Source organism: Hippocampus guttulatus, chromosome 2, assembly GCF_054856545.1.
Source record: "Hippocampus guttulatus isolate MCC_2025c chromosome 2, RoL_Hgut_1.0, whole genome shotgun sequence".
NCBI classification, from domain to species: domain Eukaryota; kingdom Metazoa; phylum Chordata; class Actinopteri; order Syngnathiformes; family Syngnathidae; genus Hippocampus; species Hippocampus guttulatus.
In genome coordinates this window covers 33,112,084-33,139,213 of record NC_141262.1, presented here as the reverse complement: position 1 = coordinate 33,139,213, position 27,130 = coordinate 33,112,084, and the positions used below count along the sequence as shown (strand labels likewise).

Here is a 27,130-nt window from a genome sequence, read left to right as displayed (position 1 = left end):
GCGAAAGAGAACCTCCTCACCCATAGCTTCGGGAGAGTTTCTGGATTCCCTGAAGTAAAACAACGCAAATAGCCTCAAAGAAAGAGCCTGGGCGGCTGGTTAAGTCGACAACTCGCTCGTTAACCCAAGTATCGTGAAAATAAGTATGCAGGATGCAGTAGCCGGGACGGCAATGCTGACGGACGGCTTCGAGGACGAGATTGACTCGGTGACTCCTCGCTCCCCAGTGGCAGGGATGGGGGTAGGAGCGACACCAGGAGGAGTCGGGTTAGGGGGCATTGGGATTGGCGTGGGTGGGAAGAAAGTACGCTTGTACGGGGAACCTGGTGGGCCCTCTGCAGAAAGACTGGATTTCAAACTGGCGGCCGCGGCCGTCCTCTCATCGGGTCCGGGATCCGGCAGCGACGAAGACGAGGTTTCAGAGGTAGCTAAGCTAAAATAAGCTAAGCTAAACTAGTTAGCTAAGCCTTGGCAGAACGCAATGCTACATTCTTCTTCCTCCTGCTGCGTGAACTGGCTAGCTAACGTTAGCTCGCAGGTGCTAGCCACCACCTCCCAGGCCGCGAGAATTATTGTAAAATAAACTCCACATTTTAACAAAGCGCGTATATTTCCCCGCGAGTTGTTGAAGGATCCTTACATCTGGGTTATGTTGATAATGTGCTGACATTAATTCGCGCTCACCGGCTCAAATGTTTTATTTATGCAGCTAAGGCTTTCACCGCGGCCTAGTTGGGGTGGAAGCGACGACGGCCTCGTTCGAGGCTGTCGTCTCAACACTCATCACAAGTTTGCTCTTCATTTGGTTTTCCAACCACCGCAAATAGAAGGTGCCTGTGAACAAACCAAAGAAACGATTGCTGTAACCGTGCTTTTCACGTTAACGCAGCCCTGCTCGTCCCACGGCTAACTTTGCGAGGGACTGTTACCCGTATAATGTTTTAATTGCGAAACAGTTCGAATTTTCGACAGCTGGTCATGTCATATAAGCAATTTTCTCTCCTCTCGTCGATGTTATATCTCTACCGATATGATGTCAGCTAGGTTTTCGTAAGCATGATTCTGGATTAATTGAGTTTACGTCGATCAGTCTCCCAACTTCCCATGTGGTGGCAGTCACAGCGGGACAGGTGTGATTGTATTTCCCCATCCTCTGTGAACACCCCCACTGCCTGAAAATTGTCACATCACAATACATGTATTAAATGAAATCGGGAGCGCAAATCAGATTTTAATAGTCCATGTAACAATTGAATAATCGTCACATTGGATTTTACTGCAAACTATTCATGTTACCTCTTGCTATGGTACAACATTGCATTTACCTTAAATAATTATATCACTTGCCATTCGCAACACAATTCATATTATCACGTGATATGTCAGCGACTGACACAAGAACGGACCTTGCTAGACTGGTAGATGGTAAATATTTCATTTGAAACCTCTGTTTTGTTCCAGTCAATTTTTCTTGGTAACATTAGAGTGACTGGTCTTGAATGCATTCAATGTACCTTTCATTAGCTGGAAATACACAGTTATTAATAACCTTTCTGTAAAACTGCATTTGTTTTTAAAAACTTGCAATATAGCTGACCGGATGGGACAACAGCTGTGACAGCTATATTGTTGTCAGCTGATAACAAATATTTTTATAGATAGACTATTAATTCTTGTGAGGGAAATAAAGGATCACAGTTGGGTGCCTTCACTTAAACAGACTACTACGTAAAGCCTAAAAGGGGACGTTTGTTGTGGTGTTTTACTGCAGCCGAGATTTCACTGATGTGGTTAGTAGCTAAAATCTGAGCCCCAGGATTAAACAGATGCCATTCCAGGCCCTTCCAGCTCTCTGGATATCAACACTCTGGGAACTGTAGTTCAATAGTGGCGAAGACTGATGTCAATTGTTGATTTTAAAGCCTTCATAGAGCAACATCTCCTGTGTCGTAGCGCTCTTTGGTCCTGTGGCCGAATTCCTTCATGTTGCCAAATGCAAACGTTTGCATTCGCAAATAGCTTTCATTAAACACGTTGTCAGTTTCTACCTTGTTTTGCTATTTATGGCTGTCACGTATAGTCCCATTTTCCATGATGAATAAATTGTTTTAAAAGTTTATTTAAACTCAGGGAAACAAGTATACAACATTTTCTTTCTTCAAAATGGAGACATTATTGATGCACATCAGAATGCCTTGAAGCAGATAGGATTCCCCTACAGATACAACTCAAAACACTGTCCCCTATTGTTTTAATCAGGAGAGTGAATTGTTTCTTTAGTAAATGCTGTACAACTAAACTATCATAATAATAAACGTTTGCCTGAAATATACCATAATATGTGACGAGTACTTGGAACCGCCCAAGTTTTACTTTGAAGGCAAGATTGGCGTTGATTGGTATCATAAGAAGCAATAACACAGCCTCTTTTCAAAGTAGTAAACCAGCTTTTAAAGTGAAAGCGTTACGTGGTCTGTGACTTAAAACACACATTGAAACATGACAAATAACAATACTGTGCGTGGGCTATTTGGTTTGAATCATTAATTTAGTTATTTGAATGCTGGAAGATTTATGCCACGCAAGCCAACACAGCCATGCCATAGGAAGTTGAGCTGCTGTACTGTTCTCAGCTGAACCTCTCCACGTGTATGAGTGTTGTATCCCCCCATAAACAACAGAGTGCAGCAGGCCTGCGCTTTTAGGTTGTCAAGTTGTATAATGTCACATTTCTTACATTTTGTCTCTGTACAATGGGCCAGGTGTGCGCCTTCACACTGAGGTTTCCACATTTTCATTACAATTCGAAGGCTTCTTGTTAGATGCCAAGTTGTCGATTTAGAGAACTACTTGACCATCCTATGTGCTCTTCTGTGTTTTCCAGGTGGAGTCGTTCATTTTGGACCAGGAAGATCTCGATAACCCCATCATGAAGACAGCATCAGAGTTACTTTTGTCCAGTGCAACAGACGGAGTCGATTTGAGGACTGTTGATCCAGAGACACAGGCCCGACTTGAAGCGCTACTGGAAGCTGCAGGTACAATTGCATTATTCACATTTACCCAAATTCACATGCTAATTTGTTGTTGACCACCACTCCAGTGGCCGAATGCCAAAGTCCAAAAATCTATTTACCCTTCATTTCTAGGACTGGGGTTTTCTGTTTCTTCCCCTTACCTAATTTCCAATCTAAACAAGCAGCTTTTGTTTGTTAAATACCTCAGAGTGTAATTGCAAAAAAAGAAGAAAAAAAAGGAGCACCTGCTGGTTCTGCAAGTATCACATCAACAGAAAGTTTCCATGTGATTTGGGAAATAGAGTTCAAAGTTTTTCATCAAGGTGTAAAACAGTCAGAGAATAAGCCATTAGGCCTGAGTGCCCTGACCTCATTTAGGCTTATGAACATTATGAGGCAGATTAACCCTGCAACACACTTGAGCCTACAACGCATGCAAAGGACCCGTGTGAACAAATACTGGCTAATCGTATCCAAGGCCTAGCTCTCTTAGACGAGTTACTGCATGTGAGGTTGCACCCTACATTATTTTAAAATAGAAATAATACATGTTTTGTGTTTGATGGGGAGGAGTAAATTCTTCATTAGATCACCACTTAAGATAAAACATTTCTAAACACACTCCAAAACACTGAAATCTGGATAGTGTTTTATGGTAACAAGCATTAACAAAATGAAACCTTCAATAACTGTTGCGACCATCTTATGGACCGAGGTCAAGTGTACAGTCCTAGGTTTTGGTAATTTTGAATTTGTGTGTTGTAGGCATAAAACATTTCTCCCCCCCCAAAAATGTAGTATGTTAACCCTTTCAGGGACAGCGATTACTAGAGTGGACAGCTTATCATGTTATCAGGTTACCGGGTGCATGAAAGGGTTAATTAGTAATTTGTAGGGGTGTCCTGTTCTTATATTGATATCGTTTTGATATCAGCCATCCCAAAAAGTATTGGATTAGATCTGCTTACATCCCAAATACCCGATATTAGCGCTCATAAGCAAGCAGAATGCATAAAAAATTATGCTGAATATACTGAAGTAAACGTGAGTCGTTATTTTTCACTTGAAAGAATATAATTTGTCCTTATTGAGTTTATTAGAGGTATTTCTCAAGTGTCCTTAAATTGATTTTGTATTTATTTTATTCACGTGAACGACAGTCGCAGGTTTGAGGTTGAATTTATCTAACCTAACAGTCATAATTTTATAATTTGAGCCCTGTATGAGTCCCGTTATGCATTTAGAGTCCCAAATTTTGAATTCTGAATTGGTCTACTTATTCAATTGCATATGATAATAACACAAACAACAACATTATACATTGATAATAGGTTTATTTCTTATAAACAAATGCTGCAAAAATGTAAATCAATCCGGCATACAAGATTTGCTGAGAAATAGGTTCTTATTTCATCCCATGGTTCAGTCTTTGAGTTCATATCTCCGCAATAAACTTTTGCAACACTTGTTTTAACGTTACACAACTTGGCAATCGTCTGCTTTCCAAGAGGTGAAGGCAGATCTCGCCAATCTCGTCTCGCGAGAACGGAAATCTCGTCACGCGAGATTACTTAACGGGAAATCAAAACTACAATGGCGGCGATTGTCAAACTGCAATCGTTGCTGCAAAAAAACATTTACTGAAGTTTTTTTTTGACTGAGAAATTTCCTTGCGTCCCAAAAACGCACATTATTTGGAACTGTGCATCTGGCGGGAAAATTATGCGTCTAAAACAGAGGTAATGAGATGGCTGACCTAGATGTTTGGAATTCATGGATCGTATTTTCTCATACCTGCCTTTTTTTTTTTTTGAATAGTAACACTTGATCAAGTCTCGGAGAACATTTCATACAAAAATAAAATAAAAGGAAATTCCTGCTGATATCGGACCGGTATCAAATCAGAGGTGGGAAACGGTGTATTGGGACATCCCTAGACCAGGGGTGCCCAAACCTCTTTGACCTAAGATCTACTTTTCGATCAACCAACCTCCCGAGATCGACCCGTTACCGCGCGCAGGTGCACGTACAGACGCATGCCATGATGAGCAATAGCCTGACGCTGAGGCATGCGACGCACTTAGGCAGCCTGTTAACGCTCGTAGCTCACACGTACCATTTTAAAATGCTTCTCTCGGCCCTCCAGATTGCCATTCTTTGCCCGTCCCCTCATTGAATTGTACAAAACAAACTGAATGAGAATAATGATAACGATAAAATACAACTCTGATCACAAGCTGCAACTGCACACTGCTGAGCGCTAACAACTTCCGGTGACGCAGTCACACGCCACCGTAGTTTAAAGATGACCCGCTTTATTTTATTTTATTTTTAAAATACTTTTTGTGAAAGTGAGACTGATAGAATGATTAGGGTGCAGTGTGCATTAACACAAACAATATATTACTAACATGCACAGAGACACAGATGGTTTTTTTTTTTTTTTTCCTCTCCACCTTGGATCGACTTGGGACCAGTCCTTGATCTACTGGTCGATCGCGATCGACGTAATGGGCACCCCTGCCCTAGACATGTGTGACATATCTGGCAAAAAGTTTGCCGATAGTTCCAGATATATTTACATGGTCACGTGAGTCATTTTATATCTGCATCCCTTTTATGACTTGTGACAGGTTGATTATTATATAAATTCAAGAAGTTGTTAGTTAATGACTATCTGTAAATGATGATTGATTAGACAGGGGGTGAAACTCAAAATACAGAGTACTAATTAATTAAAACAACTGATCAGATTTAGCTTTCAGGCCAGCGTGACTTGAGCTGGCAGGTGACAGTCAGGTAGTGGCCATGGGCCACTGTTAAATGTTCCACGATTGACGTCCAAATTCTATTTGATTATGTTGGTCAGCATTTTTACCTTTGAAACAACATGAAATATTTGTCAGGTTTCAACGTCTGTTTCAAAAGCTGAGTGTTGGCAATATTCACGTAAACACCCGCAAAAACCCAAGTACGATCATTTTGTGTTTTTTTTAAAACCAGCATAAGACCCCGAGTTTACCCCTTTACTGACCTGAACAGTTAGTCATCTGAAAGTGTAGCGTAATGCATCAATTTGTTTGTTTTCTGCTCACGGTCTATCTGCAAGGGACTTTGGTCATTTGAATACAGGAACTTCTTGTAGGGACGGTGTGCAACCTGCGGGAAATACACAAGCAGAGGTAAACGACCACGGAGAAACTCAGACGCAGCACCGAACCATACTTTTAGAGCGAGGAGGAAACCGTGCTCAAATAGTGCGGTGAAAGACATGAATATAACGTCTTTTGACGATAGAACGTTAGACGCGCTACTGACGTTTATTTGCCTTACGACGTGACCCGAACGTCGCTTGTTAACTGGATATTCCAGTTGATCGCAATTACCATGTATACAGAAGTAACCCTGTCTGATCACGTATCTAAAGAGGTTCTTCTGAATGTTTCAGAAATTGGAATTTTTACTTTAACCCGAATATTGACGGCTTGTAAACATAGTCATTGATCTTTTTTACCGCGCTGTGCTCATTTTCCCCATGTCAGGTTTAATCTTTCCATAAAGAATGCCTTGACAAAAACAAAGGGCTCATAAAATTTAAAATGTTGAATATTCAGTTAGATTTTATACCACATAGAAGTCGTACTGCGTGATATGTAAAAAAAAAATATATTTTTTATATCACAATAACAATGTACATCGTTATTACAATCCCTTGCTACTTCGCGGTTCGTTTATCGCGGTTCAGTACATCGCGGATTTTTTCAGACATATAAAAAAAATTTATTTGTTTTTTTACATACAGTATACATGGAGTACAGTACTGTATATGTTGCTCTATGTGACTCGCTGTTGTTTTGCAGCTTCTCACGGACTTTAAAATTTTTTTTTTTACCTGTTTATGTTGATTGGACGCTACTTCGCGGATTTTCATTTGTCACGCGTGGTTTTGGTCCCCATTAACCGCGATAAACGAGGGATTACTGTACTTCTCTTTTCTGTTATTCAATGATGGGAAAATGAACCTTGATATTTGGGCCATGAACCAGTTGATACATTTTTTGACTCTTCTAGGTGGTGTTGTTCTAAGCACTGTTGGTTGAAATAAAGGGGTTTAACAAAAAGGAAGTTGCCGTACTCTCAGCCCAATGTTGAACAAAGTGTACTTTATTCCTTCACGTCACATGTTCAAATACTGCTCTGTACCTTGTTTATTTTTTAGTGTTTACAATTTCTTGCAGTCAGTAAACAAGCTGGTTTGTTTGCATGTGTTTTTTTTTTGAGAAATTGAACAGTGATCCAATTGAACAATTTAGCTTGTGATGAATCTGCAGACAGGAAGCACAAAATTAGTGACATTGCCCGAACGGCCACAGCCTGAATTGGCAGGCAGTTAATCTGGAACCCAGTTAAACTGTAACACTGCAGCCTGCACAATATAAGATACATGGTAATTGTTCAACTGTGCGGCCAACCTACTGTCGTCACGGTAAAATAGCAGATTTACGGCAGGGCAAGAATTCCTCACTCTGGTGATTGACCAGTCACAGCCGCTCAAGGTAAAATAACGGGAGCAGGAGAGTTGCCATGGCAAAATAACTACTGCCATTTACATTTGGCTCAAAAGGCTAAGCGGTTCACAAAATTGTAGGTTGGAAGAACACCCTGGGTGCTGCCGCTCAACATCGTACATCGAGGGATCCTGCCGGTTAAAGTATGTTTGATTAAACTAAAGGTTGATGCTGTGGTGCCGTGAGCATGTTGGTATAGTTTAAAAAAAGTGAATTTGCGGCTTGGTAAAGCGCTTTGTTTACTCTCATGATAAACTTGGATGTTTTTTGGCATAAGTACAATTAGTAACCCATCTGAACTTAGTCAAAAGGTAAACGAACATCACGTGCGGATTTGGCCCATGAGTCCAACCTAGAGAACTAGCCTCGTAGACACTTTAGTGCAAGATGAAATTGTATCCAATTTTTCAATTTATCAACGGAATAGTTGATAGATTAAGTGATTCAAAAATATTTGATGGAGAATAAGTGATTCAAAAAATATTTGATGGTGACAGCCCGAGTGTGCTGTGACCATGCATCCAACACTGAACACAACAAATTAGTGAGAATGTCATGACAATTCTACATAGCCATAGAGAAACAGACACTTAGCTATTGGTCTTTGTATAAAAAACAAAAAGAAAAAAAATTGACAAGTGATTATGCATCTGTACAGGGTGAGGATGTGGCTACTCATTATGTTGTTAATATATTTTACCACTTGGCTGAAACATTGATGGACCTGCTTTTAACCAGATACAATTTTAGAAGCGGTGTTATACATATTAACATTTTTGCATCATACCAGTCTACAAGGCAGCAAATTGTCAGTGACGTTTTAACAGCTGGTGATAGATCAACAGAGCTGTTTTTAATTTGCACATTTGCCATGGAATGAGCTGGAGGCAGAATTCTTTCCACAAACAAACAGATAGCAGCTTTAAAAAAAAAAATCTGTTTCAGAATCCCCTCTACTTGTTTTCTCATTCGATCAAATCTGTTTCTTCGGAATTATTCTGTTTCTTCAGAATTAAGACTTCATTCGCCTGGTAATGTTACAGTCTGTTGGTTGTAATACAGGGGTGTCAAAACTAATTGTTGTCGCGGTCCACATTGTTGTGACCGTTATGACTGTGAAAACGTATAAAGAAGTCAAGAATAATGGTTCATTGAACGATTAAGTTTGTGTAATAAGGAGTTTGGTAACAAGAAAATGCTTAACAAAATCTCGCTTATTTATTACATATGAGAAGTTGAAATCTTGGTACAGATTTTAGCAATCATCATAGAAGTTGACATGTTTGATTTGGTTTCACAGGCCACATAAAGTGATGTGGCGGGCTGGATCTGGCCACCAGGCCTTGAGTTTGACACCTGTGTTTAATAGATGTGCTGCCTGAAATGGGAAAAATGTCAAATAATACAAAACGGATGTTAAACTATACACAGTATGATTTAAAGTCTGGAAATATCCTCATAATAATGTTAAAAATAGATTCTCTTTAAATGCTCACCTAACTTTTGTGGTGAATGAGGCTGTAATCAAAGTTGCAGCCCTTATTAGCTGTACCGCAAGTGTACAAAGTTGTTCAGTAACCTAATGTTAAATGTAATGTTGAAGACCCTTGAATTAACAAATGAGGGTGTTGTATCGCCTCCAGTTAGTGGTAGGTTGCCCTTTATCGCCCGGCGCAATATATTTAGCAACCTGGTTAAAGGTGCCAATACGGCCTAATTTGTGACCATTTTAAGTTGGTACACAGTGGGGCTGCATAAATTATTGAAAAAAATATTGTCACCATGATATTGGCCAGTGCAGTATGCATATCAGAGAGATGTGCAGTAATTTTCTTATGGAATTGTGAGCTTTGGACTAGGATCAGTCAGATATGACTGTGTATCTCCATCCAAGAGGCGAAAAGTATCGGGGGGGCATTCCTAACATGAACCAAATTATTGTCATTACTTTAGGTCCATTAAATATCACAATATCGATACTGGAATATTCAACATCCAAATCGCATATGACTTTTTTTTTTTTCAATGTCGTGCAAAATAGCAGTTTCAGTCGAACCATGGTCCATTAATTCAAATAATCCTTTCTTTATGCCAAAAAGGTCAGGTTTCCCAGTGAGATAAATGGAAATGCAATTAATCGATTCCAACTCCAGAACAAAGTTATATTTATCTTATTTCTGCTGGTGTATTGTTAAAACAAATACAGCACAGTATAGAAATAAGTGATAATAACCTTTGCTATCAATAAATAAAATTACCGTTCAACGCCTTCACCTTCCTTCATACAGTACATGTTTTGGGTACTTTGTTGCATTATGGGATTTGGTGGCCATTTTGGGACAGGAGGAGTATCCACGGTGAACGTAAACAAGACTGTGGAGTCCCTCAGAGTGAAAACCAGAAACTTAAAATGCACGAAAGACAAGGGGATTTACAGGGACACGTTGTACCACGAAGCCTTGCTATCACGATTGTCAGAGAGCTCTCGTACTGTGGCCAAAGTTCCACCCTTGGAGGACTTTGTCCACTTTTAGCATGGTTAACACTCGCTGGCTGGGATAGGTGCTGCCTCCTTGAGACCGCGAGCTAATGTCTCCTCCTTCCGCAGTGTGAGAGCTGTGGGAGGCTCCAGGCGTCTTCCCGCATCCATCGAGGATCCAGGTTTTTTTTTTTAAGTGTCTCTTTATGTGTGTTAACATTTTCTTTTGGTATTGAGAACACCTCTACACAAATTTATTACTGTTATCACAATAGTACAGGTGGTATATTGTACCAACCTGAACTGCCTAGGGAGTTCAAAAACACAATTTCCATATTTCACTATTGTTTCCTGCTTTTCAACAGTACGACAATTAGTAGGGGTGTTCCTATGAGGGTTTTATGCTGCACACTCCGATATTGATCATCCGTGAGTGCGATCGTCTGGTACGGATTCCGATTCTTTTACAGATCACACAGATTTGCTACAGTTTTCAATTTCACTGCTTCTCAGTAACCGTTATTTTAATAAGAAATTAATCTTTCAACTCTTTGTTGTGATTGATGAATGAGATTTTTAAAAAAAACTAATCCACATTTTCATCCCTTCATTATATAAAACAACCTATTTCAAATTGACAAGACAGAAAATGCACTCAAATATATATTTCATTTACTGGTTTTGTCTGTAACGTGCAATGTGACGGCAAGGGGGAGGGAGCGCAACACAGCTTTGTCTCTAGTTGACTGCAGGCTGCAAAATATGAGCTCCATGCAATCAGTTTTTATGACATACCGATCACAGTCCTTTTCCCTAAATACCAATAATCTCCCTAAATACCACTAATAACACAATGAGTAGCTGTTTCACTTCATTTGGAATCATACGTAAAGCTAAATTAAAGCAAAAAAATGTTTGGGGAAAAAAAATCTGTGACATAAGCAATTGAAGTGGCACGAGCAAAAACGATAAGTGATCCTTTTTTTATCCATGCCCAGACTTGTGAACCAAAGCAGTATTTCTTCAAAAATTGTGTTCAAGGCAATTGTTTCTGAACTGTGTGTTTGTGAACAAAGGTTACACTGTATACTTAGCACATTTAATTTGATGTTAAAAAGAATACTTTATTTTTTGACTTGACACGATCAGGACTTTTTTTTTTAGGGGCAATCAGGTTTGGGGGAAAAAAAAAGTATTGGTTTGATCAGAAGACTGAGCAATATATCTAAAGTACTATTTACTGTACTGTACTGGTTTACTATACATGTGACCCCTGCCATACCAATAATGCATTGGAAAAATGAATAATTGGAACCCCCCCCCCCCCCCCCCCCACTGATCAGCATTAAATATAATATTTGTATGTTTACAACATATCTTTCTCTGACGCTAATGAAAAACAAACATAAACCTCACCAGTCGTTCAGGTGGCCAGGGCTTTAATTTGTCCAAACTGTTGCTTTGTGGTTCAACAGCTATAAACAAGTCCATACATTGCTTACCGGCTTTGCCAAGTCGCCAACGCCTGCTCCTTTTTGGTTCATTTTGGAAGCTTCGATTGGATGTGTCTTTCAAGTTCTGGCGCCCACAGATCGTAATCAGGGATGAGATTATTCCACTTTTTCGCGGAATTCCGCTTTTTTTCCAGTCAAAATGGACCTATTTTATATTGTTCCAAATCAGTAAAAAAATTCAGGAGTTGGGGGGTCCGGACTTATCTTCGGCAGATTCGGGGCTCGTAACATTTGCAAGCATTCATTTTGAATCCCGTTTTTATCGCATAGCGTTAGTTTGTCGTTACTTCCTATATGGGCTAAAACCAATGTCTTACTTGTTGTGATTGGTCGCTATATCGGCAAATGCAAATCACAACCAATCCGTGTTCGCCTTCCTAAACCCCTTTCTCGCGAATGCCGAATGTTATCGAGACTCGCGACGAAGCTAAAGTGCGTCAGATAGATGCGGATCTGAAAAACACGTTTTGATAGGACTGGTTGGATAGAAAGCTGACGGTGTCCCCAGTAGGAAACACTAAAGAGGAACCATTGTGCTTGTGTCGGATTTCGTGAAAAAGCTCGATGTCGCCGGTAAAGCTCTGTGTACAGTGTGTGACAATGTCATTCTATTCGGATCGAGAGGATGCAAAGCTTTACAGAGTCACACAACCTCGGTGAAACACCGAAAACAGACATTTCTACTGAAAAGTAACTACTAAAAGGAGTTGGCTAAAAAGAGAGTGGAAAAAGACGGAAAGGACCAATAAGCGTTTAGCGCTTGCTAAAAAGCTTAAAATGAAGAGAAAATAAAGTATTCTACCTCATGAAACTGTATATTGTTGTATATACTGTAAATAGACATCCACGTATTAAATAAAATACTTCCATAACCCATATATAGTAAACAGTGTGGGACTTCACTATCACTGTATGAGGTAAGAATCAAGAACTTTTTTTAAATCACATTTACACAACACTTTATGAATACAAGTAATGAACAAATCTTAATTATGGCAGGGAATGTGTTTCCTTTTTTAGTTTTGATTTTGAGCCGCAAATTTGAAGTTACATGTTGGTGTTCACCAGGAATGCATAAGCAAAATTGCACACATTTTCACTTGAAAGAATAGTGAACAATCTTTCGATTTTTTTCCGTTAGTTTCAAATAGTATGAAAATTGAATACACTTCATCTTCAGCATGTTTAGAGCCACTTTTGTAAGTGGCCCGCTCCCCGTCCCAGCCACGCCCCGTCCCGGACACGCCCCTTTCCGCTTTTTTCATCACTAGCCACTCTCATCCCTGCCTAATTATTTTGTCCTTCATTGTTTGTCCAGTCTGCACTTAGCTTGCGTTGAAGCAATACAGTAAAGTAAAACTTTTTTTTTCTTCTTTCTTCGTCTCCCCACAATCTTGCTGCTGTAGACTGTAAATTTCCCCGTTGTGGGACGAATAAAGGATATCTTATAGACATTGTCGAAGACGTTTGGCTGCGGTGTAGCTCGAAAGATTCAGCCATATCTATGCAAACTGTATTGCGTTTTTATGTTGTCGCATCACCAGACAAGATTAACTCTCATTCGGAATGACCGCAGTGCAGTGATCCCTCGCTACTTCGCGGTTCGTTTATCGCGGGTTCAGTGCATCGCAGATTTTTTCAAACATATTTAAAAATATATATATATATATATATATATATATATATATATATATACAGTATATATATTTTTTTACCTATACATGGAGTACAGTACTGTATATGTTGCTCTATGTGACTCGCTGTTTTGCAGCTTCTCGCGGACCGTTTGCGGACTTAAATTTTTTTTTTTTACCCCGTTTATGTTAACTGGACGCTACTTCGCGGATTTTTGTTTATCGCGGGTGATTTTGGTCCCCATTAACCGCGATAAACGAGGGATTACTGTATTTCTGATATCCTTGGTTCAGCAAAATGTAGTGTGTCCATTTTCAAATTTCCCTGTCTCTTCAAACAAACACACCTGTCTCCTGGTTGCATCTGGGATTGGCCGAACGTGTGTGACTGGAAGTTCACGTAACTTACGCTATGTAATTTAAAGTGTTTTTGAATTAGAGTTGTTAAAATCAAATAAAAATACTGTAGCGAGTGCTGTTTTTTGACAGAAAAGGGTTTTCAGACTTTTTACCTGTCAAAAAGAAAAACTACATGAATGCTCTTTGTGTTTGGATGGTCAAGGGCGCATAGGTCGTTCCGCTCCCTAGACAGAAGCTAAAAATAGTACATTAGCTTTTTGGGCTCGCATACACAAGCACAGAACGACCCCAGAGTGAATGAAGTTGTTTGCTATAATGGCTTATTTGGCAGAGCTGATCAATGATGTCATCGATAGATTGCGCGCCCTATGACAAACACAGATGGGCAGCTTTGGTGATCATGTGAGCTGCAAATGTTTAATTATACCCTCATTGGGCCAGATTGTCTTTTCCAATCAAGTGTATGTATGTACCACTTCCTTTAATTAGAACAGTTGCTTGACAGACATGTCACATGCGCAGATTTATATAAACAGCACATGGTTTTATCAAGATGGTGGTCAGTTGTATATTTAGCACTGTAGTTGTGATTTAAAAAAAAAAAAACATTTTTATGAAAACTGCTTGATAAAAGCAAGTGGCGGGTAGTTCAAGGGGAAGTCAACCTCAATTTTCTTGACAATAAGTTTTATACATCATTTCTATCATTACTAGTCGAAACACGGCATTCTGATTAGTGTTGCGTTTGTGAAATATGAGTTAAGCAGTGAAGTCCATCCGTTTTTGTCCATCTCGGGGCAATGATGCCCATTTTTAGTGGACAGAAAGTGGAAAAAAATGGTCCTTGTACCTGTACCGAAATGTCAAATTGTCATGTGTAATAAATACTGTTGACATTTTGCAATACATTTATTACTCTGTTTACATTCACTTGGACAATAATTGAGCAAACAACAGTTGAGAGATTTCAAAACTAGTAATCAGTCAATTTGTTTTGTACGAGTAATAATACGATGAGATGACTAAACATTTATTTGGTTTCATTGTCATAATGGCCCTCCGAGGGAGGACGTCACTCCAAAGTGGCCTGTGACAAAAATGACTTTGACACCCCTGTTATAGAGTGATACTAATCTTTAATACAATGCAATACTGTAATGCTACTTTTTTGTATAATCTGATATGATGCTGTTTTTTGAAACAATGTATTCATTGTTTGTTAAATAAAATACAGGGGAAGAGAAAAAAAGCATTTTAATTTACAATCGCAATATTGAGTGAAAGCTAATTTGATCAATTTTTCAAAATCATACAGCGCTTTTCCACTCTGTTCCACCTGCGCTCAGCTGAAGTACATGGGTGGATGATTCCGCCGAAAGCTTTCTGACTCGCCCGCAGTGGGTGCCGTCTTTTGAGCTCGCACAGCTTTTTTTAGGATCGTCATTTGTGTGATTGAGCATTCTGTTGGGAGCTGATTCATGTGGCATCCGCTGACTTGCACAGTGCATGGGTGAGAGTCGGCCGGGGGTGGTCTTCTTGACGATATACAGTGTGTTAACACAAGTTACAATTGTGTTCTGAGATGACAATGTGCCACATTGAAACCTATCAAGGATAAACTTCCTTCGCCTTGTTTTGTCTGCAGTGGCGATCGTTGTGCAACCCATTCTAAGTTTAGCCTTAGTCAGACACTCAGTGGTGAAAACGAGGCACACAAAGACAAAATGCTCACTTGAGCTTGTACTCAAAACAACCATTTGTTTTTATCTTGACGAATCTTTAGTTTTGCAAAAGTTGTTGAAATGTACACTCCTACATAGAAGTCCATCAATAAATACTGTACAAAAGTCATTTTGCTAATTGGAAATGTCTGGACACTTGACTAAAACGTAGGTCATGAGCACAAGTTGCTTTTTCCACATGGTTGCTCTTTCCAGCAGCCCACTTCTTTGGTTCTCCTCTCTCGACATGTCAAGCGCACAGATCCCGTACACATGAGTCGTTTTTATTCCAGCTGTGCCCCCGCCCCACGCTGACCATAGTATCTGGTTTCTTTTTCTCACACATTCTCTGTCTGTTACCCAGCTATAATTCACACAGGACAAGGCCTGCATCTGAACCCTTGTTACGAATCTGTAGAAGTATCTTGGTCCTTTTTATTTTCTCAAATTACTGATGAAACTATTTTTGAGAATCATAGATGTATTGAAATCAATGAAACAAAATACGTTGAGCCACATTAACAAATGCTTGTGTGTGTGTGCGCTTGTGTGTGTGTGTGTGTGTGTTTTTCTGTGTGCGTGCTTGTGTATCTGTGTGTGTTCTCATTTCCTCTTTTCTGTATGCTGCTACTAACCTTGGATTGGTTTGGCTGGACTGGACTTGCGCCCCCATCGGATCTGGTTTGGTTGTGCTCCCCCTGTGGTTTGCCTTGCCCTCTGCACTTCTGCCTTTTGGTGTTTGCAAGGCATCGGTAAACTTTCCACTGCCGATGGTAAAGCTTTTGCAGATCCAGAGGTGCTGCGACGACTGACATCATCTGTGAGTTGTGCCTTGGACGAGGCTGCAGCTGCGCTCACGCGTATGAGGGCCGAAAACACACTCAATGCTGGCCAAGCCGACAAGTATGTATCTCAACCATATTGTCACTGGTTCTTATTTTCTGTGCTTTATAAAACTAAGTTGGGGCATTTGTGAGTGTGTGAGTTTGTGTTTACTGTTTTTGGCCACACATACAAGTATATTTAAAATGACCTTTGCATGTAAACAAACTGCATTTTAAGTCACTGAATACAAAACATTGTGCAAAACCGTTCCGAAATTTCCTTCTCAGCGTTGGCATGCAAATAACTATTAGTAGTGCCTTTATAGAATGTCATAACGACATGGTCAGAGTCAGTCTTGTTAATTTGATAATCGAGACATTGTCGATTCATCGTCGCACCCTCATAATGCATTCTCCTTAAGCAAATTTCAACTTTATCTCATTTTTCAATTGTTTATTAATTCAATTGTCATTTTTATTCAAGTGTGGTATCCAGGAATAACTAACTACATTTTACGAGCCGTTCAAAAGAATCAAGCAGAGACATTAGCCCAAGCATCCACGATCCAGTCACAAATTGTGCCATAGATCACCCGGCGCTCCCATATAGTCTTTGTAAAGCTGTGTTTGCCATCTCTCATCCATAGCTCCCACGCCGTTCGCAACTTCACCTTGAACACTCTGTTTACATCAATGTCCAGTGGAACTCTAGGTTTGACTTCCTTCGTCAAGCCCCCCGGAGCTGAAAATAGCCAGCTTTTCCTTGTAGTCTACCAGAAGTTGTTGCGCCACGGTATTCCTTGCCAGAATGGATAGTTGGCGCCGTTTCATAAAACGAAAGTACCAAGATGGACCTCCTTGAAAATGTTCGATTTTCATTTCTTCTGCAAGCGTTTCTGCCCTTAGTTGAATGGTGACTGTAGAGAAGCATCTCTTGGCTGTTCTTTGACCGTGAATCCTTTGCTCGAGTTGCTCTTCCAACTCTGGCCAACTCGCCTTGCCGGAAACTCAGCTTGGTCTTCTTTGACTTGAAGCTCGCTCTTCCGCCTCCTCCACTTGCGAATCATGGATTTGTTTATGTTAAATTCTCTTGCAACTGCTCGATTGCCATGTTCCTCCATGTAACTGATCGCTTCAAGCTTGAGCTATGTTTCGTAGGCATGCCTTTTCCCACGTACCAACATTATATCGGCCTACTTGTGGGTGTGCCTGTAGCGTCCTCTTTCATGGCCACCATTCCCCTTAAATGTATGCATGCTGTCCTCAGTTACGTTCGCTTTTCCTCTATATAAACAGGGTGTCTGCATAACATCAGATAGTCAAGCCGAGCGCTCATCAAAGTCACACAGCAACATTCACAAATTCTGGAACTCTGTGCATAGATTAAGCCTCGCATTATAGGCGGCGCGTCCATTTTGGAGAAAATTTAAGACTTAAGTGCGACCTACAGTCGTGAAAATACAGGACACCATTCCGTCAGTAAGAGTGAGGGAAATGTAAAATAACACTAGTGACAAAGGGTTGTATTTTATGGTCAACATTTTTATGTTGCACAAAGAGATATACAGTACTGTATCGTGATATTGCACAGCTCTACTCCCTGTTGAACTTTACTGAGGTGTACACATTGAAGAGGTCCTTTTAGTTGTTCTTGCGGGCCACATGAAACGACTCTCGGGGCCTGATTTACTTAAGGCGCACGACCTTATGATTAGGGGCTCAAGGGCTTGACAAGCTTAATCGTTGTGTTGTCATATGGATAGATACTTCTTCTGATGTCATAGTGGATATCATTCATTTCATTTTAAATGTACTTGTAAGTGAACATGTGCTGGCCTTGTTGATGGCATACTTGTGAGGCGTATGTGTGTTCACCTGTCACAGTGGCAGTAATTGTAGCAGTCTGGTTATTTTCAGCCGTAGTTTAGCGGAGGCCTGCTCGGATGGTGATGTCAACGCTGTGCGCAAACTGCTGGATGAGGGGCGAAGTGTCAATGAACACACAGAGGAAGGGGAGAGCCTGCTTTGTCTAGCCTGCTCGGCTGGCTATTATGAACTGGCACAGGTATGTGAAATTGGGATGCAAGATAACACAAATACTCAGTGCAGTGTGGATTGAATCAAAAATTCATGCCCTGAAATATTTGTTTTGGACATGATTCTGTTGTTTGATTTACTATTTTACGGTATTACTGGCTTCTGTTGTAAACATCTTATTTATCTATTTTCTCAACCAGGTCTTGTTGGCCATGCATGCCAATGTGGAGGACCGGGGCATAAAAGGTGACATCACGCCACTCATGGCTGCAGCTAGTGGAGGCTATGTGGACATTGTCAAGCTGCTTTTGGTCCACGGTGCAGATGTAAACGCGCAGTCATCCACAGGTGCAACCTCACTTAAAATCTTGACAATTTTGGTTATCTGACATTTCGCTGTTTTTAATGTCCATGCTATCTTCTTATACCTCCAGGGAACACAGCCCTGACGTACGCATGTGCCGGTGGCTTTGTGGATGTGGTGAAGGTGCTACTCAAGGAGGGTGCCAACATCGAGGACCACAATGAAAACGGACACACACCTTTAATGGAGGCAGCCAGCGCTGGCCATGTCGAAGTGGCTAGGGTGCTCCTAGAGTATGGTGCTGGCATTAACACCCACTCAAATGAGTTCAAAGAGAGCGCTCTAACACTTGCCTGCTACAAAGGTTGGAGATATTCAATTTGAGCAAAACTAGTAGAACCGTAACCTATTTTACAGTCCTTGACAAGTGTTTTCACATAATGCAGGTCACTTGGACATGGTGCGTTTTCTGTTGGAGGCTGGAGCAGACCAGGAACATAAGACTGATGAGATGCACACAGCACTGATGGAGGCGTGCATGGTGAGCATCTGACCTAAAACCTTTTTTTTTATTTTTTTTGGACCGCTGAGAGCAGTAGACCCTGTTACCCATCCTGTTCAAGTTGGGGCGTTATCCTCCCTTCTTTCCGAGTCACTCTTTAGTATACAAACGGCTTGGATACGTAATGCGGGAGCCACCTTGTCTGGCTGTCTTGTTTAAAATCGGTTATAATTTCAAGACATTATTGATTAATTCCCTTTTGTTTTTTTGGGAATGTGTTCAATTGCAAACGAATACTGTTTCCAGCAGATAAATTAACGACTTTTCATTGATGTTGCATCATTGTAATAGTTTCAATTAAATCAGGCGGCGTTTGCCACGTGGTCTAGCCAGAGTAACTTTGCATCCCTGTGTAAAATGAGACTAAGTTCAGATTTGTTCAGGTGCTTATCTCCACATTCTTTGTGTGTCTCGCTGTCCCAGGATGGCCATGTGGAGGTCGCACGGTTACTGTTGGACAGCGGCGCGCAGGTCAACATGCCAGCAGATTCTTTTGAGTCGCCCCTTACCCTTGCGGCTTGCGGAGGGCATGTGGAGCTAGCAGCCTTGCTCATAGAAAGGGGGGCCAACTTGGAGGAGGTATGTAGCAGACATCCATAAAAACTGACATATGTTAACAACTTAATAAAATGTATAAATTGTTTCCTGTTTGTAATCATGGTTGCAACGCACACCCAATTCACTTGAAATGGGACTCTGCAGATGTAACTTTATCCTTGAAGCAACAAGGCCTGACCCAGTGTGACAGAGACAGGTCTCATGTGGATCTTATGTTATGAACTACAACAGTTAGTGTCGATAGATTTTAGTCCCCTTGACACAAAATGTTTGTGGGCTGTTTCTGTGGAACCTGGCACATTTTTAAACTTTAAAAATTTCTTATCTCATAGTTTTAAAATATGAAATTTGATCAGGGAGCGGAACATGAAGATACATCAGAGCCATTTCACTATCAAAGCATTCAACATTTGTGAATGAATGAATGAATAATATTTTGTTTTCCTGCTAAAGGCTCTGAATGCAATGTCTTCTAAAATCCTCAAAGGCTGCTTGGATAAAAGAGTGTGCAGTATGTGTTCTTAACATCCTATGATAATGCTTCATCTGCAGGTTAATGATGAGGGCTATACCCCCTTAATGGAAGCGGCAAGAGAAGGCCATGAAGAGATGGTCGCACTTCTACTTGCACAAGGTACCAAAGCTTTGCCCATAAAAACTGCAAAATTGTGGCATACGTATTTGACATTGTTTTTCAGTATTATGACATTGCTTTTGATTAAATTCCATTTGTGCCATAAGTGTGAACTCATTTGATAAGCATGTAATGCCCATCATCCAGCAGCACATAACTCCTACTCTGGCTCCCTATACATTTTAGAGTTCTTTTTAAGATCCTATTATTTGTTTTCAAATCTTTAAATGACCTCGTCCCACCTTACTTCTCTGAGCTCATCCGCCCCTACACACCTGCCCGGCGCCTCAGGTCTGTGGACCAGACATTATTAGAAGTACCAAGAACCAAACGGAGGCTCAGAGGGGATCGTGCCTTTTCCGTTGCTGGTCCCTCTCTGGAATGACCTCCCACTGAACATTCGGCAAGCCCCCTCGCTGCCCATCTTTAAAACCCGCCTCAAAACTCACTTCTATTCTTTGGCATTTGACTCAACATGACTCAATTTTACTGTTTGGTGCTTTCCACCGTCCATGTTACTGATTTATTGCCTTATTGTTTTATATATGATATGATAGTTGCTCCATGTACAGCACCTTGTATGCAGCAATGGCTGTTTGAAAGTGCTCTATAAATACAGTTGAGTTTTAAACCCCCAGGTCTCCACAAAAAAAACCTAAAACAGAACAAATTGTTTTTTTTTTTTGCTCTGTGTATAAACAAACACAAACATGATCAGACAGAAGTTCAAGTCTGCTTGCTTTTCCTCATTTTTTTTCTTCTTCCCAGGTGCTAATATCAATGCTCAGACAGAAGAGACTCAGGAGACGGCTCTCACTCTCGCATGTTGTGGAGGCTTCTTGGAAGTGGCCGACTTCCTTATCAAAGCAGGGGCCGACATTGAGTTGGGGTGCTCCACTCCCCTCATGGAAGCTGCACAAGAAGGCCATTTGGAGTTGGTCAAATATCTTCTGGCAGCAGGTGCGCAGAAAGTACCGAGGCAATCAACAGAGCAGTTTTAATGGCAGAATCTGATTTGCTGTCTAAAAACAATTCACTTTTGACTGCAATGTTGTTTGTTTGCTTTTGTCATTCAGGGGCAAACGTTCATGCCACCACGGCGACCGGTGATACGGCGCTGACATACGCATGTGAAAATGGTCACACAGATGTCGCGGACGTCTTGCTGCAGGCCGGAGCCAACTTAGTATGCTCTTATCTTCGACTTTTTCTCCTCGATCTTGAGGACTCATATAGTTAATTTGCAAAGAAAGATTATTTGTCCTGTGTGTCTCCCTCTCAGGAACACGAGTCTGAAGGGGGGCGGACACCCTTAATGAAGGCAGCAAGAGCGGGACATCTCTGCACAGTGCAGTTCCTTATCAGCAAAGGTGTGTTTATAAATGTAACCTTTTTTTAAAGAAAAAAAAAGGATTCGTATTCATAGGATTATCACTCAGAAAAATGTATATACGCTATGCATGCATCTGTATGAACGCCGATTAGTGGAGATCTGTTGAAAATGTAAATATTTTGTCCCATTCAGAATCCAGTTTGAGTCTCTTGAGTGCAACTATTTCATTTGAATGTTGTTGTTTTTTTCCCCATCTGATGTGCAGGTGCTAATGTGAACAGAACTACCGCCAATAATGATCACACAGTGGTGTCTCTGGCTTGTGCTGGAGGACATCTGGCTGTGGTGGAGTTGCTGCTGGCACATGGGGCAGACCCTACACATAGACTCAAAGTAATGTGCATTTTCATGCATCAAAGGAAGCATAGCAAATATTATTCTGTCAAATATAAACAGTCTACCTTTCCCTTCTCATAGGATGGCTCGACCATGTTGATTGAAGCTGCTAAAGGTGGCCACACTAATGTTGTGTCCTACTTGTTGGACTATCCCAACATCCTTTCTGTCCCAGCCCCTGATCTCTCCCAGCTCACTCCCCCCTCACAAGATGCTTCTCAGGTAAATAGAGCAATAATGTATAATGTTGTGCTTGTAATCTGAATACCTTTTCATCCAAAAAAAAAATCTCTGGTCGCAGGTTCCTCGTGTCCCATTCCAAGCTCTCGCTATGGTGGTTCCTCCTCAGGAGCCAGACAGAGCACCATCAAACATCGCAACACCCCCGCCTCTCTCAAACAAAGGTATTGTGTGCCTTTCTAATGCCAAACCTTTTCAAAGGGATATTGATTGATTGAATCAGTCAGCTTCAGCCAAAGAAAAAGAGCCAAGACAAGATTTTACACAACTAAACCAACCGAAAAGGTGTTCCGTTTTTACAAGACTGCAACACAAATTGTATACCTTGCAGAGTGAATTGAAGTCATGAAAAGAAAACAAAAGCACTTTTTAAAACACAAATTTTCCACCCAGTCAAGCTACATACACTTTCATGTTTGGTTCCTAAATTTATTCAGTACTCTAAGATATTGTTGACCCACACATTCATTTTCATTATTACCCCACACATTTACACCTTTCGCAAAGACTCATCTTTGCTTCATGTTACTTACTCCTTGTCCTTTGTTTTTGAGAACACCAGTTCCCCTCGAATCTCAATTCTGTTTTCAAACAGCATCTGAATACTGTGTCACAGTAAATTATGTACTTTGCACATTTTGGAATTTGACCAAGTCATAGAAATCCAAAGTGTTTACATTAATAAATAGGAGGAGGAGAGAAAATGATGAAATGACCTTAGATCCAGAGGCGTGGGAACTTCCCAAACAAAACCTTTTGTGTCTGCTTAGTGCCCATCAATTAAATTTTTTTTTAAAAAAGCAAAACATTTTTCTGTTTTCTGTTCCCATTCAGGTGCGTCCAAGCAGAGACAGGCAACACTTCAGCCCGGCGTCCCCAGCTCAGTTGGGCGGGGGCCTGAAGGAGAGCCTCTGCCACCGTTCCACCTGTGCCAGCCTCTGGAGTGCATCGTGGAAGAGACGGAGGGAAAGTTGAACGAGCTAGGCCAACGCATTAGCGCTATTGAAAAAGCCCAGCTTCAGTCGCTAGAACTCATCCAGGGGGAACCACTCACCAAAGACAAAATTGAGGAGCTGAAGAAGAGCCGAGAAGAGCAGGTAACCCATTGTCTGCTACAAAGTGAAGTGTTTTGGTACTGATTTATTACATTATTTATCTGATCTTGGTCTTATACGTGGTTTGGCATCGCAGGTTAAGTTGGTGTTGTCTTCTCAGGTTCAGAAGAAAAAGAAAATCTTGAAGGAGCTGCAGAAGGTGGAACGCCAGTTGCAGCTAAAAACACAGCAACAGTTCACCAAAGAATACATGGAAGCGAAGGGCTTAAAGGAGGAGCAGGAGGCTGGACAGAGCCAAGGCCCCGGCCCTGGCCCCGGCCCCGGCCCAGGGCCTGGGAATGCCTCGTCAGTTCCCGGGTCCCTTCCGCTCACGCTAGCTGCCCTTGTACGCTCCAGCTCTGACACGGATGAAGATGCCAACAAGGATGGGGAGCAAGACGAACTGCCCGGAGAAGACGAAGAAGAGGTTCATTTCTAATCTTACTACTTTTGAAATAGTATGTTTCATTATTGGCATTGGATGATTGTAAGTACATTAAGCATTTTTTCCTCATATCCTTATCAGGATGAGGAAGAGGATGATGATGAAGATGATGACGAGGAGGAAGAGGAGGAGGAGGACGAGGAAGAGGAAGAGGAAGAAGAAGAAGAGGAAGGCTCAGAAGATGAGGCGAATGGGGAAGAGGACGATTACACCAAGCTTCCTCAAGTGGGCACAATCCTCTACAGAGATGGGCCACAGCCCCCACAGCAGCCCCCACTGCCCCTTTCACCACAGGCCCAATCCCAGCCACCGCCTCCGCCTCTCCCGGCTGCCTTTGTTCCTGTCCAGCCACTACCTGACTACAACCCTGCGGACTACCCAGGAAGTAACAGTCCCGACCTCCAAAGGGTGCTGGTAGGACAGCAGATGCTGGGCCAACAGCAGCAGGGTCAAGGTCAACAGTTGCCTGGGCTAGGTCCTGGAATGATACCTCAGCAAGCCGCAGACGGTCTCATGGTTGCCACACCTGCACAAACACTCACAGATACGCTGGATGACATAATGGCAGGTCAGTGCATGAAGCAACGCTGTGGATTCTTATCTCAAAACAAATGTTGCCTTCACAATTGTATGCACCCTATAACTTTCTCCATGTTGTTATTTCAGCGGTTAGCAGCCGTGTGCCCATGCTGAACACGACCACCTCACCCACTCCCTTGTCCCAACCACCCACACAGACATCTGCCAACATCTCCTCGCCACCATCTGTGCTACCCCTCTACCCCTCTGTTGACATTGATGCGCATGTAAGGCACTTTGACATTTGCTAATATACATACACAGCTGCAAGTGAGTAAGCTCAAATAATGAATGATGGAAATGGTCTTCTCTGCAGACGGAGAGTAACCATGACACTGCGCTGACATTGGCCTGTGCTGGAGGACATGAGGAGCTGGTGTCTGTCCTCATTGCACGGGGAGCCAACATTGAGCACCGTGATAAAAAAGGTACAGTGGAACCTCGCCTCACAAATTTAACTTGTATGTTTGCCACTGAAATGAATGGGATTAACCAGTAAATGCTCATATCGGCTCTGTTTTGCTCAGGTTTTACTCCTCTCATCCTGGCTGCCACCGCTGGCCATGTTGGAGTTGTTGAAGTGTTACTTGACAAAGGTGGTGACATTGAGGCCCAGTCTGAGAGAACCAAAGACACGCCTCTCTCCTTGGCCTGCTCAGGGGGGCGACAAGAAGTACAGTAATCACATGTTTTGACTGCACTTTATTGTACAAGCAGTCTTTAAGCTTCTTTCCTTGTTTGTAATGAACCAGGTTGTTGAATTGCTGCTGCTACGGGGTGCAAATAAGGAACACCGCAATGTTTCAGACTACACACCCTTGAGCCTTGCAGCATCTGGTGGTTATGTTAACATCATCAAGATACTGCTCAATGCCGGAGCTGAAATCAACTCCAGGTGAGGGCACCTACTGAACGCTACCAATGTCATTTTTACCACATCCTTACACCTATTAGATGTTAATGACAATGAGTCATATATAACAATGTATTTTATGATTGCCTTTTCATTGAATTGTTCTCAATACTGAAATACAATATCTACTTTGGCTGATTAAATATTTAATTAAGCAAATCAAAACCTGTCAGTCCACCTGGGTTTGTTCTTCACACAAACACATGGTTCTTAACACAACCCAGATAACTATAGATGTGTGATCATTATCCAATTGATCGGAGACAATGATACAGTTCAATAAATGACAGTGATTACTGCATATTCCAAATGTTGTTTGAAATAAATACATCATGTTGGACCTCATAATAGGCACATAACAGTTTGTTTAATAACTTTCCCACCAGAACGGGCAGCAAACTTGGAATCTCCCCTCTGATGCTGGCAGCAATGAATGGTCATGTACCGGCAGTGAAGTTGTTGCTGGATATGGGATCAGACATCAATGCTCAAATTGAGACCAACAGAAACACAGCTCTGACCCTAGCCTGCTTCCAGGGGCGGGCTGAGGTTGTTAGTCTGCTGCTCGATCGCAAGGCCAACGTTGAACATCGTGCAAAGGTGACAAATCTGAATACTTCAACATGTTGTTCAGAAAAGGTTCTCGTAGCATTTCTTAATATTTTTAGATTATCTTGAATAGAGCAGCATCAATGTGTCTTGCATAGATGTTCAAGTAGCTAATGTATGGCTCACAATATGCAGACTGGGCTCACTCCTCTGATGGAAGCCGCCTCAGGAGGATATGCCGAGGTGGGCCGTGTGCTGTTGGATAAAGGTGCTGATGTCAATGCCCCACCTGTTCCCTCATCCAGGGACACTGCTCTCACCATTGCTGCTGATAAAGGTCACTATAAGTTTTGTGAGCTGCTTATCAATAGGTGAGTACTTCTAATTTAACCTTGGGAATTTTTTTGTGGCCCTCAGTGTTTGCCATTGAGCAATTTCAGAAGTGTCATTGTGTGGAGCCTATTCAATGGAAAGCTTAAAAATTTGACAGGCAGATGTCTGACTTGTTCTATACCTGTCAACTTGTACGTTTTCCCCGTATTTTATACGTTTTTTTTTATCATTTCAAATCATGTACGGCGTGTTACAACTTTTATACGGGGGGAAAAAAATTAAATTGTGAACCGATCTCACAAAGACCATTTTGGCTCAAATCCAGATCGTCTCACCTTCTGGTAGCCAATGACAATGCCGTTGTCGATCGCTACGATTGCCACGGCAAACCAGCGAAAGTAATCCTCAATCGTATATATTTTTTCATCGCTGCGTATGGTAGGATTGATAAACCATGATGTGCGCATGCTCGGTTAGCCGTTGTCAGGGTTTGTGTTGCTTCGTAAGGGGAATCGTAATCATTTATAAGGGCAGCTATTAGCCGAGGTTGACAGGTATGTTGTTCTTAAATTGTAAGTCCAATATCCTGTCTGGTCTATTAACTAATAAAGAAATGGCAGATGGCAAACAGCTCTGCAGTTGCTATTGTTGGTGTTCAGCTTTATGTACAGTAGCTTGCAGCAATAACACTTCTCCCTCAAATCATGTTTTTTTTATTTTATTTTTTATCCTGAATTCTATTACGTCACAGCAATAAAGCTCTTATGCGTTTCATGAATTTAGCTTTTAAAACAGTTCCAAAGTACTCTGTATTTCTGTGATTCTTAATTTCTCTGCAATTTTGTAGGGGGGCCCATATTGATGTACGTAACAAGAAAGGAAATACGCCCCTCTGGCTGGCAGCAAATGGCGGCCATTTTGACGTGGTCCAGCTCTTGGTGCATGCAAGTGCTGATGTGGATGCAGCCGACAACCGCAAAATCACCCCTCTCATGGCTGCTTATCGCAAGGTGCCTTATTGTCACTATTTGTCATT

At 41.5% G+C, this 27,130-nt stretch overlaps 1 protein-coding gene across 2 annotated transcripts in view; it reads left to right on the top strand.

The window, feature by feature from the left end:
• The window catches only part of ankhd1 (ankyrin repeat and KH domain containing 1), a 40,228-nt gene continuing 13,098 nt past the window's right edge, over positions 1-27,130 (top strand). For both annotated transcript variants that reach the window (XM_086105756.1, XM_086105755.1), the window contains exons 1-25: positions 1-424; positions 2,885-3,038; positions 16,040-16,196; positions 18,035-18,182; positions 18,355-18,502; positions 18,589-18,822; positions 18,905-18,999; positions 19,444-19,599; positions 20,131-20,212; positions 20,981-21,172; positions 21,289-21,398; positions 21,495-21,582; positions 21,811-21,938; positions 22,023-22,163; positions 22,243-22,345; positions 23,016-23,278; positions 23,397-23,702; positions 23,802-24,288; positions 24,387-24,526; positions 24,616-24,727; positions 24,827-24,972; positions 25,052-25,194; positions 25,599-25,812; positions 25,957-26,132; positions 26,942-27,104. In XM_086105756.1, coding sequence (XP_085961882.1) covers positions 146-424; positions 2,885-3,038; positions 16,040-16,196; positions 18,035-18,182; positions 18,355-18,502; positions 18,589-18,822; positions 18,905-18,999; positions 19,444-19,599; positions 20,131-20,212; positions 20,981-21,172; positions 21,289-21,398; positions 21,495-21,582; positions 21,811-21,938; positions 22,023-22,163; positions 22,243-22,345; positions 23,016-23,278; positions 23,397-23,702; positions 23,802-24,288; positions 24,387-24,526; positions 24,616-24,727; positions 24,827-24,972; positions 25,052-25,194; positions 25,599-25,812; positions 25,957-26,132; positions 26,942-27,104 — 4,365 coding nt within the window. In that variant the 5' untranslated portion in view covers positions 1-145. The remainder of the gene's footprint in view (positions 425-2,884; positions 3,039-16,039; positions 16,197-18,034; positions 18,183-18,354; positions 18,503-18,588; positions 18,823-18,904; positions 19,000-19,443; positions 19,600-20,130; positions 20,213-20,980; positions 21,173-21,288; positions 21,399-21,494; positions 21,583-21,810; positions 21,939-22,022; positions 22,164-22,242; positions 22,346-23,015; positions 23,279-23,396; positions 23,703-23,801; positions 24,289-24,386; positions 24,527-24,615; positions 24,728-24,826; positions 24,973-25,051; positions 25,195-25,598; positions 25,813-25,956; positions 26,133-26,941; positions 27,105-27,130) is intronic.